The sequence below is a fragment of the Odocoileus virginianus genome, chromosome X (assembly GCF_023699985.2).
Source record: "Odocoileus virginianus isolate 20LAN1187 ecotype Illinois chromosome X, Ovbor_1.2, whole genome shotgun sequence".
Lineage (NCBI taxonomy): Eukaryota > Metazoa > Chordata > Mammalia > Artiodactyla > Cervidae > Odocoileus > Odocoileus virginianus.
The window spans coordinates 10,776,382-10,794,279 of NC_069708.1; the positions used below are offsets into that span (position 1 = coordinate 10,776,382).

Sequence of the window (17,898 nt, forward strand, 5' to 3'; positions counted from 1 at the left end):
CACAAATGAGTTTATGGAATAGAACCTGAGTTGCAGCAGAAACGAAGAAAAAAGAAGTGTTTTTCTCTTGGGTTTGTTTTGTTTGTATTACTATTGCATATGATCTGGAAGCTGGTGGAAGTAAATTTCATCCTGTCCTAGAAATGGAAATGAAGTGTAATATTGTAAATCTGGTTTTGCAGTACACCATCAGCCATGCCCAGCTGGAAACGAGAACTCTGCAGCTCTCAGTCTGGCATTATGATCGATTTGGACGGAATAGCTTCCTGGGGGAGGTGGAGATTCCTTTTGACTCATGGAACTTTGACAATCCAAGTGATGAGTGGTTTGTGCTTCAACCCAAGGTAGGAAATGCTTCCAGATGAGTCAAACACTTATACAAGGAATGAGCAAAACTGATGTCAGAGGCCTAAAGAATCTGAAGACCTCTAGTTGTCAAGTGATAATCTGAAAAGACTAGTGCAGCTTATTTTGGAATGATATAATAAATGTAAATGCACTCTTTTGGAAATCCTTCTTTGATATAGACTGTAAAATGCAACCCATAATCTTGCATAATCATATTTCTTATTAATTTGACCTGCTAAAAATATAGTCAGTATTGAATAGTCACCATGGAGAAACAAAAGAATATGTTATATGATCCTATCAGGTCAGAAAAAAATATTTTTCAAGGCTGGTATTAGAAATTAAATGCTACTATGGTATGTTCTAAACTAAACCAACAGTGCCTGGGATTCACTCTGCAGTTGGTATCTCTACAGTAATTTTAGAAGTCAAAAGTGAGATGGGATAAAGGTCCCAATTATGTAACCAAAGATTGTTCTTTATGTAGAGAAGGGGGAAAAGAACATGATGGTTAAGATAGTGGACTCAGATCAGACTTCCTGGGTTCAATCCTGGCTTCACGACTCTCTGTGTAACCTTGGGGAAGTTACTTAACTTCCCAGGCCTTGGTGTTCTCATTGGTGATGTAAGAACTGGACATCAGTTTTAGGGATGCTGTGAGGCTTGAAGAAGCTTGCCTTGTGATACTTGTAGTGTCAGGCACATTGTAAACTTCTCAATAAATGCTAGGCAGTGTTTGTTAGGTTGGAATCCTTATATTGCAATTGGCAGAAACCCCAGCTCACACTACTCAAAAAATGAAAGGAAATTATTGACCAGAGATGATCAAGCATGGCTTGATCCAGATGCTCGGGTCTTAGCAAGGCCCTGGAGTGTCTTGATCTCTCTTCTCTGTATTGGCTTCACTTGCAGACTTCATGCATTGTGGGCCTCCCCTCACTAATCCCAGGCCTGCTTCTCTTGAACACCACAACAGCTGCAAACCTCTCATCCTTGCCTCACACTGTCCAGGACAGGAAAGAGTTCCTCCTCCTCCCAACAGTCAAGCCAACACCCTGGACCTGGTTCCTAATTCTCATGACAGTATTTGCCCATCCTTAGCCAATCATTGCAGCCAGAGAGGAGAGATACATTGAGGGGCTTAAGACCATCAGAACATAAAACTGGCCCTGAAGGTGGTATCACCCTCAAAGAAATCCAGGTACAATAATACTAAAAAGGAAAAATGATGAATGGGTGCTAGACAGCAAAAACAAACATTGATCATCAATAATAGCGCTTGTTCATCATCATGAGTAGTAGCATCATTCACATCTCATGGTTAGAACCACCGCTAAGCATTGTTATCCCCATTTTATATGAGGAGCCTGAGACTCAGAAGTTAAATACAAGTTTCTGGTGGGTTTTATAAGTGTTGACCTCAAAAACTTGGTATAAGTAACTCATGGACAACCTTTAGGAGGTTTACTTTGACTCTGGGTAAAATTGATAATGAAATAGGGATCCTCAAACAGAAAACAACCTCACTCCCGTGACTCACATAAATGTGGTAGAGAGAGGAAGTATAATGTTAAGAACAAATAAGTCCACAATAGCGTAACATTTCTCTGACATTATTAATAAATATGAGAAATATTTGGTCACTACAGCATTAAAGGTCTGTGAATTGAATGAAAAGTCTCACCATAAAGGATAGCAATTGAGTTGATTTAAATCTTCTGGCACTTGCTTCCTTTTGTGTATAATGAGTATCAAAGAATCATAGAAAATGTCCAGCACATCATGTGATGTGTGACACTGATGAAGGACAAGTAACATGCATCTAAGTCCATGAAATTAGCTTGTCCATCAGAAATGTAACAGGAGAGCACAGAGGAGCTGTTTTGGACACCTGCTTGGAGGGTTTCTGGTCAGTTTCTTGGAAATGGTTGGAGGATTTGCTCTGAGATGATAGCAGTACTCTCTCAGGCATTGTTTTTGCTTAGGGGCCAGCAGCTTTCCATGATAATCACCTTCACATTGACATTGAGTGGTTTGATTTTTTTTTTATCACAAATGAGAAGCATCTCTCTGAGGTTGCTTAGGTGGAAACATTCTGATGGTGTTTAATGTCTGTGGAACTCCTCTGGTCCTCTGCCAGAACCCCTTGGATTCCTTTAACCATGTCTCTTGTGAATTTTGCCTCCAACTGCCTCTACCTGACTCTGTTTTTAGAATACTGTCCTCAGGCTATTGTAGATTTTTCCCATATAGGCAGAGAGTCAGAAATTCCTAAGAGCTTCTGTCCCTCCTGCCACAAGGCAAGTCTTCACCAATAACTGATAGATGGTGGAGTCTGAAAGCTCAGTTCCATTACTGAGAGAGGAAAAGCTCTGAGGCATTATTTACCCTCCAGAGCTCTCCTCCTGGATCAGAAGTCCTCACCTGGCTTCCTCCTCTTCCCCAACCTATCTCCCCAACTCTTTCCCTGCCCTAGCCTGGGAGCCTTTCCTTAATAGGTCACTTGGAAAAGAATCCTCACCTCAGCGTTGGTTTCTGGCAAGAAGTTGAATAGCAAGGTGTTAGTCGCTCAGTCATGTCTGACTCTTTGCCACCCCATGGACTGTAGCCCGCCAGGCTCCTCTGTTTGTGGGATTCTCCAAGCAAGAACACTGGAGTGGGTTGCCATTCCCTTCTCCAGGGGATCTTCCTGACCAGAGATTGAATCCATGTCTCTAGCAGTGGCAGGTGGATTCTTTGCCATCTTCTGGGAATACAATCTAAATTAGTGTCTAATCCACGTCACCTTTTCCTGCCAAGCTTTCTCTGACATGTATAGAGGAAAGGCTGCAGGTTATTCAGACTTGCTTAGATACCATGCCTTCCAAATTTTATTCTCTGTCTCCCTCCTCAGTTGTTTCAATGCAGTAGCTGCTTCATCAACTATAGCTCTAGTATGAGCTGCCCCAGATACTTGATGTTTCTCATAGATTATCCAGCTGAGGAGCTGAAGGGTGAGCTACAGGGACCAATTTCCTTGGTAACAAAGGATCAGAAATAATATTTCTTAAACATTCAGAAAGATGGACATCCTTTGGCAGTGGGAAGATTGGAAAGACAGAGTGCCTTATTGCTTATCGACTGTTGGTGAAAAGTCCCTGGACACCTACCTTTGATTTTGCTATGTCTTCCCACCCATCAGAAGGCTGATGCAGACAAAGAAAGAACTCACGATGCCAGATGTACTTACTGTAAAGTATAACTCCCATTTTACAGCGTGATGTGAGATTGTTTATTAGCTGTAATTCATTATCTTACTGAAAGATAAGAAGAGCTTGTCAGTGTAAATTGCCTTTCATGTATTCCCAGAAGGTGCTATTATAAAAAGGACCTTTGAATGTCAACAGCAAGCTTAAGTGGTTTTCCAAGGAAGCCTTCTCTGTCCCACCTTCAGGCAGAGTCAGTGTAACAGGAGGTCCTGTAGAGTCATTGCCTAGCTATAGGGCTCTCTTTATGTGGTATTTTGGGCAGACTTGTGTCCATAATAGATGACCCCACCTTAGCCCTGTAAATGTTCTGGGAACTCTGCTTCCTACTCCGATTGGCAGTGGATCCCTGTCTCTTCAAAAAGCAAAAGATAATGGGCATTATCAGATTATTCCCCACCCCTGCTGAGTCAGATTTCTTCAGTGTTTCCCTATTGACTCTGGATATGGTTTGAGTAAATCCTAACCCTCACCCTGGCACTCAGCACTCAGTGGGTATGGCCCAGTTTTCTGGAGCAGAGGAGTATGTCAGCGCTTTACCTGTATCCCCATTTTCATTCATACGTGGCTCGCCTCAGCTGCCCCTCCTGCCAGCCAGTATCTGCCAGTCTTTGTAGGATAGGCATCCTCAGGCTGCTGGAGTGGGCTTGGAATGTGGATGTCGAAAGCCAGAATAGCCTGGGTATTTCAGCCTTGTGGGAGTTGAGGGCAGAGTCCTTGGTCAATAACTGATGGGTGAAGGAATATAATCACTCTAGCATCTTTGCTCTGATCAGGAGCACTCCAAGGTGTGATCTGTCTTGTCTTCAAAGCTCCCCCATGGAATTGAGCAAGGGTTACTCTCCCTGAAACTTGACCTGACCTTGTAACCTTGGCAAACCTCTCTTCACTTCACAGTTCAGCTACCCTACTGCCCATCCTAATAAAACACTGTAATAGAAATTTGTGTCTTTGGGTCTCCTGAGGACCCTTGTTTTCATCTTCCTTGCTGCTTCCTCCCTGTATACACACATCTGAGCACACCTCCCAACCAGCGCTCAGACACATTCTACACAATCCCCACTGAATTCCGCGCATCCTACTTTGTTGCTTACATGTTAAGTCACTTCAGTCTTGTCCTACTCTTTGTAACCCTTTGTACTGTGGCCAGCCAGGCTCCTCTGTCCTTAACCCAGGCTAATCTTCCCCCACCCCCCTATCTTCATATGTCGTCATGTCTGCCATCCTATAAGAACCAGACAAGGGCCCCCTTGTTATCCCAGTCTGGATTACTCTCTCTTCCCACAGTAGTTTTTATTTTTTTGGCTGCGCTGGATCTTCATTGTGGCATGGGAGCTTCTAAGTTTCAGCCTGTGGGTGTCTCTTGTTGTGGAGCTCAGGCTCTAGAGCGAGCAGGCTCACTAGTTGCAGTGTACTGGCTTCTCTAGTTGAAGCCTGAGGACTTCATTGCCCAAGGCATGTGGGATCTTACTTCTCTGTCCAGGAATTGAAGCTGCCTCCCTTGCATTGGAAGGTGAATTCTTAACCACTGGATGACCAGGGATGTCCCCCAGAGTAGTTTCTTTTATAGTAGGTCCCCTACATACAAACCTTCGAGTTGTGAGCTTTTGAAGATGCAAACGTGCATTCGCATGTCCAATCACGCAAGTTAATTCAAGTCTGGCATTATCTATAAAGCTGGGTACCTAGGCTAACTTTGTTGGACTTATGAACAAATTGGATTTACAAATGCACTCTCTCGAAACTTAACTCATTCAGTAGGGAATGAACTGTACTTGTATTTGGAGCAACTGTAATGGTTTGTGTGACACCGAGCTTGCTGTATGGTAGAAACCTTCTTCAAGCAATCAGGACCAATAATTATAGGTCAGTTCATGGACAAAGTCACAGAAGTCAAATACATACAATGTTTTCCAATTGCATTCCTTATGGAATTTCCAATGCATTTGTTAATCACTTATTTTAACTAAAATTTGTATTCATTTTCAAGTTTTCTAATACAGGGACACTTTTTGAGTATAGTTTCAGTAGTTGAAACTCTGTCATATCCTCCTGGCATACATTCTGCCCCTAATGTATCCTAATCAACAATTTCTTGTTTGAGTTTCTCTAGAGTGAAACAAAAGTTTCAGAATACTTGCAAAGTCAACCAAATGCAAAATATTTCTGAATATTCATGATCTTTCCTCTAATCTTTTATAGCTTCAATCCCAAATAGAATCCAATAACGAATTTATTTTCACATCTTTAGTTCTTATAAGTTGGTCAACCTCATTTTTTATAGTAGCAGCTGTCTTTTGGGACTCTTCAGTTTGTGCCATTCAGTTATATAATTAGAGCCACAAATATGCCTGGCATAAAGAGCTCTGGGGACTAATGCAGCTGACTCAACTGATGGGAGCAGGCATACATGGTCTTTGTATAGAGCATCCTGCCCTTCAGTGGGAATAGAGAGCATTCATGTGACAAATCAGTTAAATAAGAGCAGATTGATAGAATTGCTATGGAGTATATTCCTTCTAGATGAAAACTCATGGAAATCAGGATCTCTCTGTGTCCCCATAGCACTTAGCAAAATGCCTTAAGAATCATTACTGATGAGCCCTGAGGAGGCAGCGTTTTCTGGGCTTCTTTCTGGTTTTCTCTCTCTCCAGAAGGTTCTGCCGGTTCCCCCAGCTTTGGGTACCTGGCTTTACATCACGCTGCCATGATGGGTCATCGTCTGGTGCTTGTCTTTAGCCAGAACACAAAGCGTGAATCTGGAAGAAAAGTTCAATCTGGAAACATCAATGCTGCCAAGACTATCACAGATATCACCCGAACATGTTTGGGACCCAAGTCTATGATGAAGATGCTTTTGGACCCCATGGGAGGCATTGTGATGACCAATGATGGCAATGCCATTCTTCGAGAGATTCAAGTACAGCATCCAGCGGCCAAGTCCATGATTGAAATTAGCCGGACACAGGATTAAGAGGTTGGAGATGGGACCACGTCAGTAATTATTCTTGCTGGGGAGATGCTATCTGTGGCTGAGCACTTCCTAGAGCAGCAGATGCACCCAACAGTGGTGATCAGTGCTTACCGCAAGGCGTTGGATGATATGATCAGCACCCTTAAGAAAATAAGTATCCCTGTCGACACCAGTAACCGAGATACGATGCTGAACATCATTAACAGCTCCATTACTACCAAAGTAATCAGTCGGTGGTCGTCTTTGGCTTGCAACATTGCCCTTTGATGCTGTCAAAACTGTACAGTTTGAGGAGAATGGCCGGAAAGAGATTGACATCAAGAAATATGCAAGGGTAGAAAAGATACCTGGGGCATCATTGAAGACTCGTGTGTTTTACATGGAGTCATGATTAACAAGGATGTGACCCATCCACGAATGCGACACTATATCAAGAACCCTCGCATTGTGTTGCTGGATTCTTCTCTGGAATATAAGAAAGGAGAGAGCCAGACTGACATTGAGATCACACGAGAGGAAGACTTCACCCGAATTCTCCAAATGGAAGAAGGTACATTCAGCAGCTCTGTGAGGACATTATCCAGCTGAAGCCAGATGTGGTCATCACAGAGAAGGGCATCTCCAATTTAGCTCAGCACTGCCTCATGCGAGCAAATATCACAGCCATCCGCAGAGTCCGGAAGACAGATAATAATCGCATTGCTAGAGCCTGTGGGGCCCGGATAGTCAGCCGGCCAGAGGAACTGAGAGAAGAGGATGTTGGAACAGGGGCAGGCCTGTTGGAAATCAAGAAAATTGGAGATGAGTACTTTACATTCATCACTGAATGCAAAGACCTCAAGGCCTGCACAATTCTTCTCCGTGGGGCCAGCAAAGAGATTCTCTCGGAAGTAGAACGCAACCTCCAGGATGCCATGCAAGTGTGCTGCAATGTTCTTCTGGACCCTCAGCTGGTGCCGGGGCGGGGGGAGGGTGGGGGCATGGGGCTTCTGAGATGGCTGTGGCTCATGCTTTGACAGAAAAATCCAAAGCCATGACTGGTGTGGAACAGTGGCCATATCGGGCTGTTGCTCAAGCCCTAGAGGTCATCCCTCGCACCCTTATCCAGAACTGTGGAGCCAGCACCATCCGTCTACTTACCTCCCTTCGGGCCGAGCATACCCAGGAGAACTGTGAAACTTGGGGTGTAAATGGTGAGACAGGCACTTTGGTAGACATGAAAGAACTGGGCATCTGGGAACCATTGGCTGTCAAGCTGCAAACGTATAGACAGTACTTCTGCTGCTGTGGATTGGTGACATCATCTCAGGCCACAAAAAGAAGGGTGACGACCAGAGCCGGCAGGGTGGAGCTCCTGATGCTGGCCAGGAGTGAGCAGTGGACAAGGCAACCTCAATGCACAGAGCCAACAGAGTCTCCCCCTTCCCTGAGCCAGACTGCCAGGGACACTGTGGATATCTTTGTTTGGAAGGGATCAGGTTGAGGGGCAGCCCCAGTCTCTTTCTGTCCCAGCTCAGTTTGCAAAAGGCACTGGCATGTAATTCTTCTCTCTTGTGAGCTTTCCATTTAGTTTGCTTCCAATGATTAAATCTAAGTCATTTGAAAAAAAAAAAAGAATCATTACTGTTGGGTGGGCCAAAAAGTTTGTTCAGGTTTTCCCATATCATTGTACGGAAAAACCTGAACAAACTTTGTGTCCAACCCAATAGAAGGAGACCTTCCATATGTGTTGGTAGTATGGAATGAATCGAATTGAATTCTGCAACCTTTTTCTGAGCAGAAGTTCGTTGAATAGTGGAAAATGGTAGTATGCCAGGAGAGGACGTTGCCTTGGAACTTCCTTGCAAGTGTACCCCTAAAAAACACTACCAAGACATTAGCTGTGTGCAGGTTGAAGATGACTCCATCCTTGGGCTCTCTTTTGTATGTGATTTTAATCCTACAATCTCTGCAAGTATGCTATCTATTAGTATAGATAGTATAGTATAGTATAGTATAGTATAGTATAGTATAGATATCTCTAGTATGTGACACTTGAACATAGAATTTTCCCTGTCAATACATTTTCCTACCCAGAGGTCTCAGCTGAAAGCAAATAGAGCTTTCACTGGTTAACTATTGTTGTATAGAAAACTACCCTAAACCTCAGTGGCTTAAAACAACCATTTATTATTATTGTTCTTGAGTCTTTGGGGGTGACTGGGCTCAGGAGGTGATTCTATTTAAAAGCTCTCATGGTTGCATCTAGATGGTAGACTGAGGCTGAAGTCATCTGAGGACTTAACTGGGCTGGTTGGTCCAGTTGGATGTCTCACACTTGATGTTGGCTGCCAGCTAAGAACTCATCTAGGCCACCAACTAGAGCACCTACGTGTGGCTTCTCCATGTGATATGGACCTCACATCATGGATTCCCAGAGGGAGAATCCCAAGGATATTCATTTCAAGAGAAGAAATGGAAGCCGTTCATCTTAAGACCTGGCCCTAGAAACTGGCACATTGTCACTTCTGCCATATCCTACTAGTCAGAGCAGTCACAGAGCCCTTCAGATCCAAAGAGAAAGGGCAAATACCTCAACCCTCATTAGCTATAGTATCAAAAAGAAAAACAAACCCAGTGACCTCTCTTATCTATCATAATATCCATGATAATTTTCCATTTGTGACTTTTACATAAACTAAACTTTCCTGAAACCATCAAAGCAATACGAAAACTCCTCACATAAGGCACTTGATTTACAATAATAAGATTAAATGTTAAATGGATAGTCTGTTTCACCACCTAATCTCATTTGTGCCTCTGTCAAGATAGCTGAATAAAACTATTCAAATGTTTTTCCCAGCCATGCTAATAAGGTTTCAATCAGTTCAGTCACTCAGTCGTGTCCAACTCTTTGCGACCCCATGAATCGCAGCACGCCAGGCCTCCCTGTCCATCACCGACTCCTGGAGTTCACTCAAACTCATGTCCATCAAGTCAGTGATGCCATCCAGCCATCTCATCCTCTGATGTTCCCTTCTCCTGTCCCCAATCCCTCCCAGCATCAGGGTCTTTTCCAATGAGTCAACTCTTCACATCAGGTGGCCAAAGTATTGGAGTTTCAGCTTCAGCATTAGTCCCTCCAATGAACACCCAGGACTGATCTCCTTTAGGATGGACTGGTTGGATCTCCTTGCAGTCCAAGGGACTCTCAAGAGTCTTCTCCAACACCACAGTTCAAAAGCATCAATTTTTCGGTGCTCAGCTTTCTTCACAGTCCAACTCTCACATCCATACATGACCACTGGGCAAACCATAGCCTTGACTAGACAGACCTTGGTTGGCAAAGTAGTGTCTCTGCTTTTTAATATGCTATCTAGGTTGGTCATAACTTTCCTTCCAAGGAGTAAGCGTCTTTTAATTTCATGGCAGCATCACCATCTGAGTGATTTTGGAGCCCCCCAAAATAAAGTGTGTCACTGTTTCCATTGTTTCCCCATCTATTTCCCATGAAGTGATGGGATCAAATGCCATGATCTTAGTTTTCTGAATGTTGAGCTTTAAGCCAACTTTTTCACTCTCCTCTTTCACTTTCATTAAGAGGCTTTTTAGTTCCTCTTCACTTTCTGCCATAAGGGTGGTGTCATCTGTATATCTGAGGTTATTGATATTTCTCCCCGCAATCTTGATTCCAGCTTGTGCTTCTTCCAGCCCAGAGTTTCTCATGATGTACTCTGCATATAAGTTAAATAAGCAGGGTGACAATATACAGCCTTGACGTACTCCTTTTCCTATTTGGAACCAGTCTGTTATTCCATGTCCAGTTCTAACTGTTGCTTCCTGACCTGTATACAGGTTTCTCAAGAGGCAGGTCAGGTGGTCTGGTATTCCCATCTCTATCAGAATTTTTCACAGTTTATTGTGATCCACACAGTCGAAGGCTTTGGCGTAGTCAATAAAGCAGAAATAGATGTTTTTCTGGAACTCTCTTGCTTTTTCGATGATCCAGCAGATGTTGGCAATTTGATCTCTTGTTCCTCTGCCTTTTCTAAAACCAGCTTGAACATCTGGAAGTTCACGGTTCACGTATTGCTGAAGCCTGGCTTGGAGAATTTTGAGCGTTACTTTACTAGCGTGTGAGATGAGTGCAATTGTGCGGTAGTTTGAGCAGTCTACCACCACCAAAAAGAAGGTGTGATCACTCATCTAGAGCCAGACACCCTGCAATGCGAAGTCAAGTGGGCCTTAGGAAGCATCACTATGAACAAAGCTAGTGGATGTGATGGAATTCCAGTTGAGCTATTTCAAATCCTAAAAGATGATGCTGGTAAAGTGCTGCACTCAACAAGTCAGCAAATTTGGAAAACTCAGCAGTGGCCACAGGACTGGAAAAGGTCAGTTTTCATTCCAATCCCAAAGAAAGGCAATCCCAAAGAATGCTCAAACTACCACACAGTTGCACTCATCTCACACGCTAGTAAAGTAATGCTCAAAATTCTCCAAGCCAGGCTTCAGCAGTACGTGAACTGTGAACTTCCAGATGTTCAAGTTGGTTTTAGAAAAGGCAGAGGAACCAGAGATCAAGTTGCCAACATCCACTAGATCATCAAAAAAGCAAGAGAGTTCCAGAAAAATATCTATTTCTGCTTTGTTGACTATGCCAAAGCCTTTGACAGTGTGGATCACAATAAACTGGAAAATTCTCAAAGAGATGGGAATATCAGAGCACCTGATCTGCCTCTTGAGAAATCTGTATGCAGGTTAGGAAGCAGCAGTTAGAACTGGACATGGAACAACAGACTAGTTCCAAATCGGGAAAGGAGTACGCCAAGGCTGTATATTGTCATCCTGCTTTTTTAACTTATGTGCAGAGTACATCATGAGAAACGCTGGGCTGGATAAAGCACAAGCTGGAATCAAGATTGCTGGGAGAAATATCAACAACCTCAGCTATGCAAATGACACCACCTTTATGGCAGAAAATAAATCAGAACTGAAAAGGCTCTTGATGAAAGTGAAAGAGGAGAGTGAAAAAGTTGGCTTAAAGCTCAACATTCAGACACCTAAGATCATGGCATCTGGTCCCATCACTTTATGGGAAATAGATGGGGAAACAGTGTAAACAGTGTCAGACTTTATTTTGGGGGGCTCCATAATTACTGCAGATGGTGACTGCAGCCATGACATTAAAAGCCGCTTGCTCCTTGGAAGAAAAGTTATGACCAACCTAGATAGCATATTAAAAATCAGAGACATTACTTTGCCAACAAAGGTCCATCTAGTCAAAGCTATGGTTTTTCCAGTAGTTATGTATGGATGTGAGAGTTGGGCCATAAAGAAATTGAGCATGGAAGAATTGATGCTTTTGGACTGTGGTGTTGAAAAAGACTCTTGAGAGTCCCTTGGACAGCAAGGAGATCAATCCAGTCCATCCTAAAGGAAATCAGTCCTGAATATTCATTGGAAGGACTGATGTTGAAACTGAAACTCCAATATTTTGGCCACCTGATGCGAAGAGCTGACTCACTGGAAAAGAGCCTGGTGCTGGCAAAGATTGAAGGTGGGAGGAGAAGGGGATGACAGAGGATGAAGATGGTTGGATGGCATCACCAACTCAATGGACATGAGTTTGAGTAAACTCCGGAAGTTGGTGATGGACAGGCACTCCTGGTGTGCTGCAGTCCATGGGGTCACAAAGAGTCAGACACGACTGAGCGACTGAACTGAAATGAAGGAAAGTCAGGCAAGGTTTCCTTTTGTCAGCCTCAGTCTTTTTTGCTGAGGTTTGAATAGCCTCGGGCTTTCTTGTGGGTTTGGGGGTTTCTGAATTCTTTCAGTCTGCCCTCTCTCATAGCAAAGCAGCTCTCAGCCCTTGAATCATTGGTCAGCAGTCAAGTTCCCTCAAGAAAAGTCTGAGGAAGTACTCTACTTTTCTTACCCTATTTATGAAAAGTCTAAAGTTCAGTTGACTCATTGGGAGACCTTTAGAACAAAGGCTTTGGGTATGTGCTCACACTGAATTTTCAAATTTAAAATTGGATTTTGAGAAGATTGTAGATCCCCATGCTATTGTAAAAAATAACATGGAGAGATCCTATATACCTTTTATGCAGTTTCCCCCAGTGGTCACATCTGACAAAGCTATAATGCAGTGGCACAACCAAGGTGGTAATGTTGATATAATCCACTTGTCTTATTCAGATTTCCTCAGTTTTCATTTGTGTGAATGCATATTAATTTCTATGCAATTTTGTCACATGTGTAGCTTTGTATTGGGCTTCCCAGATGGCACTAGTGGTAAAGAACCCACCTGCCAATGCAGGAGGTGTAAGAGACACAGATTGGATCCCTGGGTTGGGAAGATCCCCTGGAGGAGAGTGTGGTAACCCACTCCAGTATTCTTGCCTGGAGAATCCCGTGGACAGAGCCTGGTGGGCTACAGTCCATAGAGTTGCAAAGGGTTGGACATGATTGAAGTGACTTGGCACTGCAGCACTGTAGCTTTGTGTATTCAGCCCTACAGCCAGGATACAGAACAGGTCCATCCTCAAATGATCCTTTGTGGTCTTTTTTAACCACACCCACCTCCCTCCTGCCACCCCTATTCCTAACACCTTTTTGTGTCACTCAGTCATGTCTGACTTTTTGTGACCCCATGGGCTGCAGCCCACCAGGTTCCTCCATCCATGAGATTTTGCAGGCAAGAAGACTGGAGTGAGTTGCCATTCCCTTCTCCAGTGGATCTTCCTGACCCAGGGACTGAACCCGGATCTCCTGCATTGCAGGCAAATCCTTTACCATCTGAGCCTCCTGGGAACCCCATTCCTTACCCCTAGCAACCCTGAATCTGTTCTCTATATCTATTATTTTGTCTTTTCAAGAATGTTATATAAACGGAATCATATAGTATGTTATCCTATTTTTTTTTATGTTATCCTATTATACTGACTTTTTTCACTCAGCATCTTTCTCTAGAGATTCAACCAAGTTGTTGCAGGTATCACTAGCCATTCCTTTATCTTACTGAGTAGTACTCTGTGATATGGCTGTACAACAGTTTATTTAACTAGTTACCTATTGAAGGACATACAGTTTCTTTCCAGTTTTGTACTACTACAAATAAAGATGAAGCAAATATGTATGTACAGAATTTTTCAGTGTACACATTCTTTTAGTTTCCTGGGATAAATGCCCAAGTATTGTTTAATCTTTTAAGAAAATGCCAAACTGTTTTCCAGAGTGGCTATACCAGTTTACAGTCGCACCAGCAATGTTGGAGTGTACCACTTTTTCCACCTTGAATTTTAATGATGTGAACTACCAGTATAGCTGTTCAGAGTTGGTGACTGGCAGCCCAATTTGAGTCAGACATTATTGCCTACTTTCCCTTTCTTGGTCACTTAGGTAGGAGACCCTTGTGACATCAAGGGCAGGCAGAAAGAAGTATCCTCTGGGGCTGTTATCATTGAGATCTTTATTTTTGCCTCATTGCCCCAAATTATTTGTATATGTTTAGTGATGGGTCTAGACCTCAGTGCATCACAGGCGCTCAGTGTCCGTTGATTCACCAAATGTGTGTTATATCTTGCCTTTCAAATTCCTTTTACTTTAAGGTTTAAAGGGCTTCCCAGATGGTGCTAGTGGTAAAGAACCCACCTGCCAATGCAGGAGACATAACAGACACAGGTTCAATCCCTAGTTTGGGAAGATCCCCTGGAGGAGGACATTGCAACCCATTCCAGTATTCTTGCCTGGAGAATCCCCAGGGACAGAGGAGCCTGGCGAGTTTCAGTCTATTGGGTCGCACAGTCAGCTGGGACTGAAGGGATTTCTATGCAAATACCTTCATAGAATTTTCCAGCCTTTCTTTTATCATGCCTGAAGCAGCTCTTAAACCAGTAAGTGCCAACATAGTTGAAGTGGAATTAAGTGTCACATCTATGCCACCTAGTAAATATTGTATATTCAAACACAGGCTACAAAATTTTAAGCATTCTGAATTTTTCTTTTTACCTGTTTCCTCTTGGCCAGGTGGAATGTGCTGCTGATATTAGCCTTCAGTACAAAGGAGAGCTGACAGTCATGTTACGTTACATACCACCAGAGGAGAAGCTGATGCCTCCACTAGAACAGCTTCAAGGTAGAGGAAAAAAATCATTGCCTTTGATCAGTGATGTTCCATTTCTAGAAGCGTGGAAATAGGGAGCAGGGATTGGGTGGACTATGTTATTGGGTTAGCCAAGAAGTTCATTTGGCGTTTTCCATAGCATCTTCTGTAATGAACTTTTTGGCCAACTCACATCAAGTGAAAAGGGTTAAGTATCACTGTCCTTTATGGAGAGTTGAGAAGTATATACTATATATGGGGCTTCCCAGGGTGTACTAGTGGTAAAGAACCCACCGGCCAATGCAGGAGACATACGAGACATGGGTTCGATCCCTGGGTCAGGAAGATCCCCTGGAGAAGGAAATGGCAACCCACTCCAGAATTCTTGCCTGGAGAATCCCATGGATAGAGGAGCCCAGCAGGCTACAGTCCATGGGGTTGCAAAGAGTCAGACACAACTGAAGTGATTTTGCACGCACACACACATGCACACACACACACATGCACACACACGCACACACACACACAGATGCTATATATGGGGGAGGGTTGTTACAAGAAAAGGACAGAGTTCATAATTAGAAATGAACCTTTATGTTGATATTTGTTTCTTGGAGGTCCAGGGTATATAGAATCTTCCCCTGGGTTGGGAGGGGGGCAGAAATGGGGGATGGTCTACTAAGAGGGGAGGTGTAGGAAGCTGCTGTCTGGATTTATGAGATTCACAGTTACTCAGGGCATCTTAAGAAAGAAATTAACCTGGAACACAGAGAACAAAGGAAAATTCCAGATGCAGTCCACATTTAAATCACTCTTGCCCTTCTTTCCTCAACTCCTACAGATAGCACACGTTATCCTGTTCATATCACCCTTGTCATGGTGACCCTTTGCTAGTTATTTCCTATCTCTTGACCTCAGTTTCCTCACTTCATAGGGATACTGCAACTATTAAATAGGTTCATTCCTGTAAAGTGCTTACAACACTGTTAAATAAAGGTGGTGGCGGCATTGGTCATTATTCATGTTGAGAATATTTCACCAGAATAAAAATGTGGTGTGGGAAGTGTTTTCTCTCGCCCTGAAATGAAATTGTGCCTTGGCTTTAGCCTTTAGAGCTGGCCAGGCGTGGAGTTGACTATAATATCCAAGGCAGGAGTTATGGAATTTTCTCGATGTGCATCTTGGCACCTATGTGTGGCTTTCATTGTAGCTGTTTCTCATGGGGAGCAGGGATGTGGCCCAGGCAGCTCTTGGGGTGTTTTCTGTTTTATCCCTTTATACGATTTAGGGGAGTATTTAATTTTTTTTAACTTGTTTATTTTTTTTCAACAAATACAAATGAAAGATAGATCCAGAAAGATTCTATTAGGGTGAAAAACATTTAAGTGAATTCATGGAAACATATACAGTAATGTACATAACTCATTCACTCAGCAAATGAAATAAATCTTTGTAGTCTTTGTCAGTTTTGAAATGGACCCCATGATCTCTCTCTCTTCTCTTCCCTTCTTTTCTCTTCCCCCTCCCTCATTCTCTTTCTCTCTTTTTCTTTCATTCTCTCCCCCACTCCCTCCCTCCCTCCCACCCTTCATCTCTCTCTGTCTCTGATGACTAATGCAGGAAAGAAGTCCTTTAAACGAGGAAAAAAGAAGGATCCATGTATCATCTCTGGAGGAATCCTAGAAGTGTTCATCAAAGAGGCAAAGAATTTGACCGCGGTGAAATCAGGAGGCACTTCTGATAGCTTTGTGAAGGGGTAATTTGGTTTGAGCTTATTTTCAGTGGTACTTAGTGAGAGATGAAACAGGAGACGGGGGGGCTGTGAGGTTTCTGACTTATTCTAAATGTGTGCTAGGAAAGTGCTCCTCTTGAGTGCTGGTGCTTTCATTGCAAACAACACGAGAGGGATCTGCTTATTCTAGCTCTATCTGCTTCCAGCGCATTTCAGGATTCCCATGACTCTCACCCTCAAACCTGGCGAATTTTCCTGTGAGATTTAGTTCTCAAAGGAGGAAAAAGTTTAGCTTTCTACACGTAATATTCTTGTATTGTGCTTTGCTATCTTTTGGTGCTGGCAGTATGTGAAAACAACCAAAATATTGGATCTTTGAAATTTTTCTCTCTTGGGGGACATTGTAAAAAGTGGGGATGCCAGAGCATTGTCCCTCGAGATATCCACCGGGAAGTGCCTTGGAGAAGCTCCAAGACTGACTCTTGGGCATTTGTGCCCACTTCGTGGAGCCTAGGCCAGTTTCTTGAGAGAATACATCCCTTTTAATGGGCATCTTACCCATTTGAGGTAACCCAAACAACAAATCCCTCCTGATTTCTATTTGAGATTTTTCTCTTATAATCAGAAAAACTAAAACCAGAAGGATATTTTTCATCCATTCAGACAAACACATAAATGCGCATGTTCCAAGTGGTTAAGTCTTGCAGTTCCCAATATAAGATGTGGACCCTATTTACAGAGAGTACCACAAGCTGCATAAGGTAAAACAAATTCCTATGATGCCTGCTGTGACGTTACTTCTTTGTCAGATGACAGTATCATTCCTCTCCTCCTTCCTCCTTAGAAAAGTGTAATTTCCTCCATGAGGAAATGAGTCAAACCTTTATGCTTATACTTCTAGCTTTGGTAAGGGCGATAAGAGAAGCCAGTTGTCTGGGTCTTCCCCGCTGGTGAGTGTGTGCGCCTGAATTCCCGGCCATCTGTCCTTGACTCTTCCTCACAGTAGGATTAAGCACGGAAGAAAGGTTTTATGCAGATCCTGCCATTGAAATGTGTCTCCCCAGCCCTACCATCCAGTTCAGGCCTCTTCCTGCTCACTGGTGGAATGAGGGGATGGCTCCTTGCTCATGAACTCATTGTACCCTTGGACGAATGACTTGACATTCTTCTTAAACAGTTTTTACTTCATCATGTTGAAACATGTATGAAAGAAGAGAAAATAAAGGATGTATTTTTAAGGCCAGTAACTTTCTAGTAAATTCTGTCCCTAGTTACAGTTAACCATTGAGCTGATTTTAAAAGAACCTCAATTAAAAAAAAAAAAGAGCATGAGAGAGCAAGAATAGTCCCTTCTATAAAATTTAATGTTATAACGTATAACCTTAAGTACTCAGTCCATGAGCCAACATAAGAGTGTCTTAAACAACAGTCTTTGTATGGAAACAAACACTAAAGGTAAGGCATCCCATTGGCTAGAACTTAGTCACCTGACTGTATGAGCTACAAGGGAGGC

General features: G+C 43.1%; 1 protein-coding gene and 1 pseudogene across 1 annotated transcript in view; both read left to right on the top strand.

Annotated features, from left to right (window-relative positions):
* SYTL5 (synaptotagmin like 5) overlaps positions 1 to 17,898 on the top strand; it is a 376,311-nt gene that overhangs the window by 345,798 nt on the left and 12,615 nt on the right. Inside the window, exons 23-25 of the mRNA XM_070461916.1 lie at positions 183 to 344; positions 14,578 to 14,686; positions 16,274 to 16,409. Of these exons, the coding sequence (XP_070318017.1) occupies positions 183 to 344; positions 14,578 to 14,686; positions 16,274 to 16,409 (407 nt within the window). The remainder of the gene's footprint in view (positions 1 to 182; positions 345 to 14,577; positions 14,687 to 16,273; positions 16,410 to 17,898) is intronic.
* Positions 6,286 to 8,184, top strand: LOC110150638 (T-complex protein 1 subunit gamma pseudogene; annotated as a pseudogene).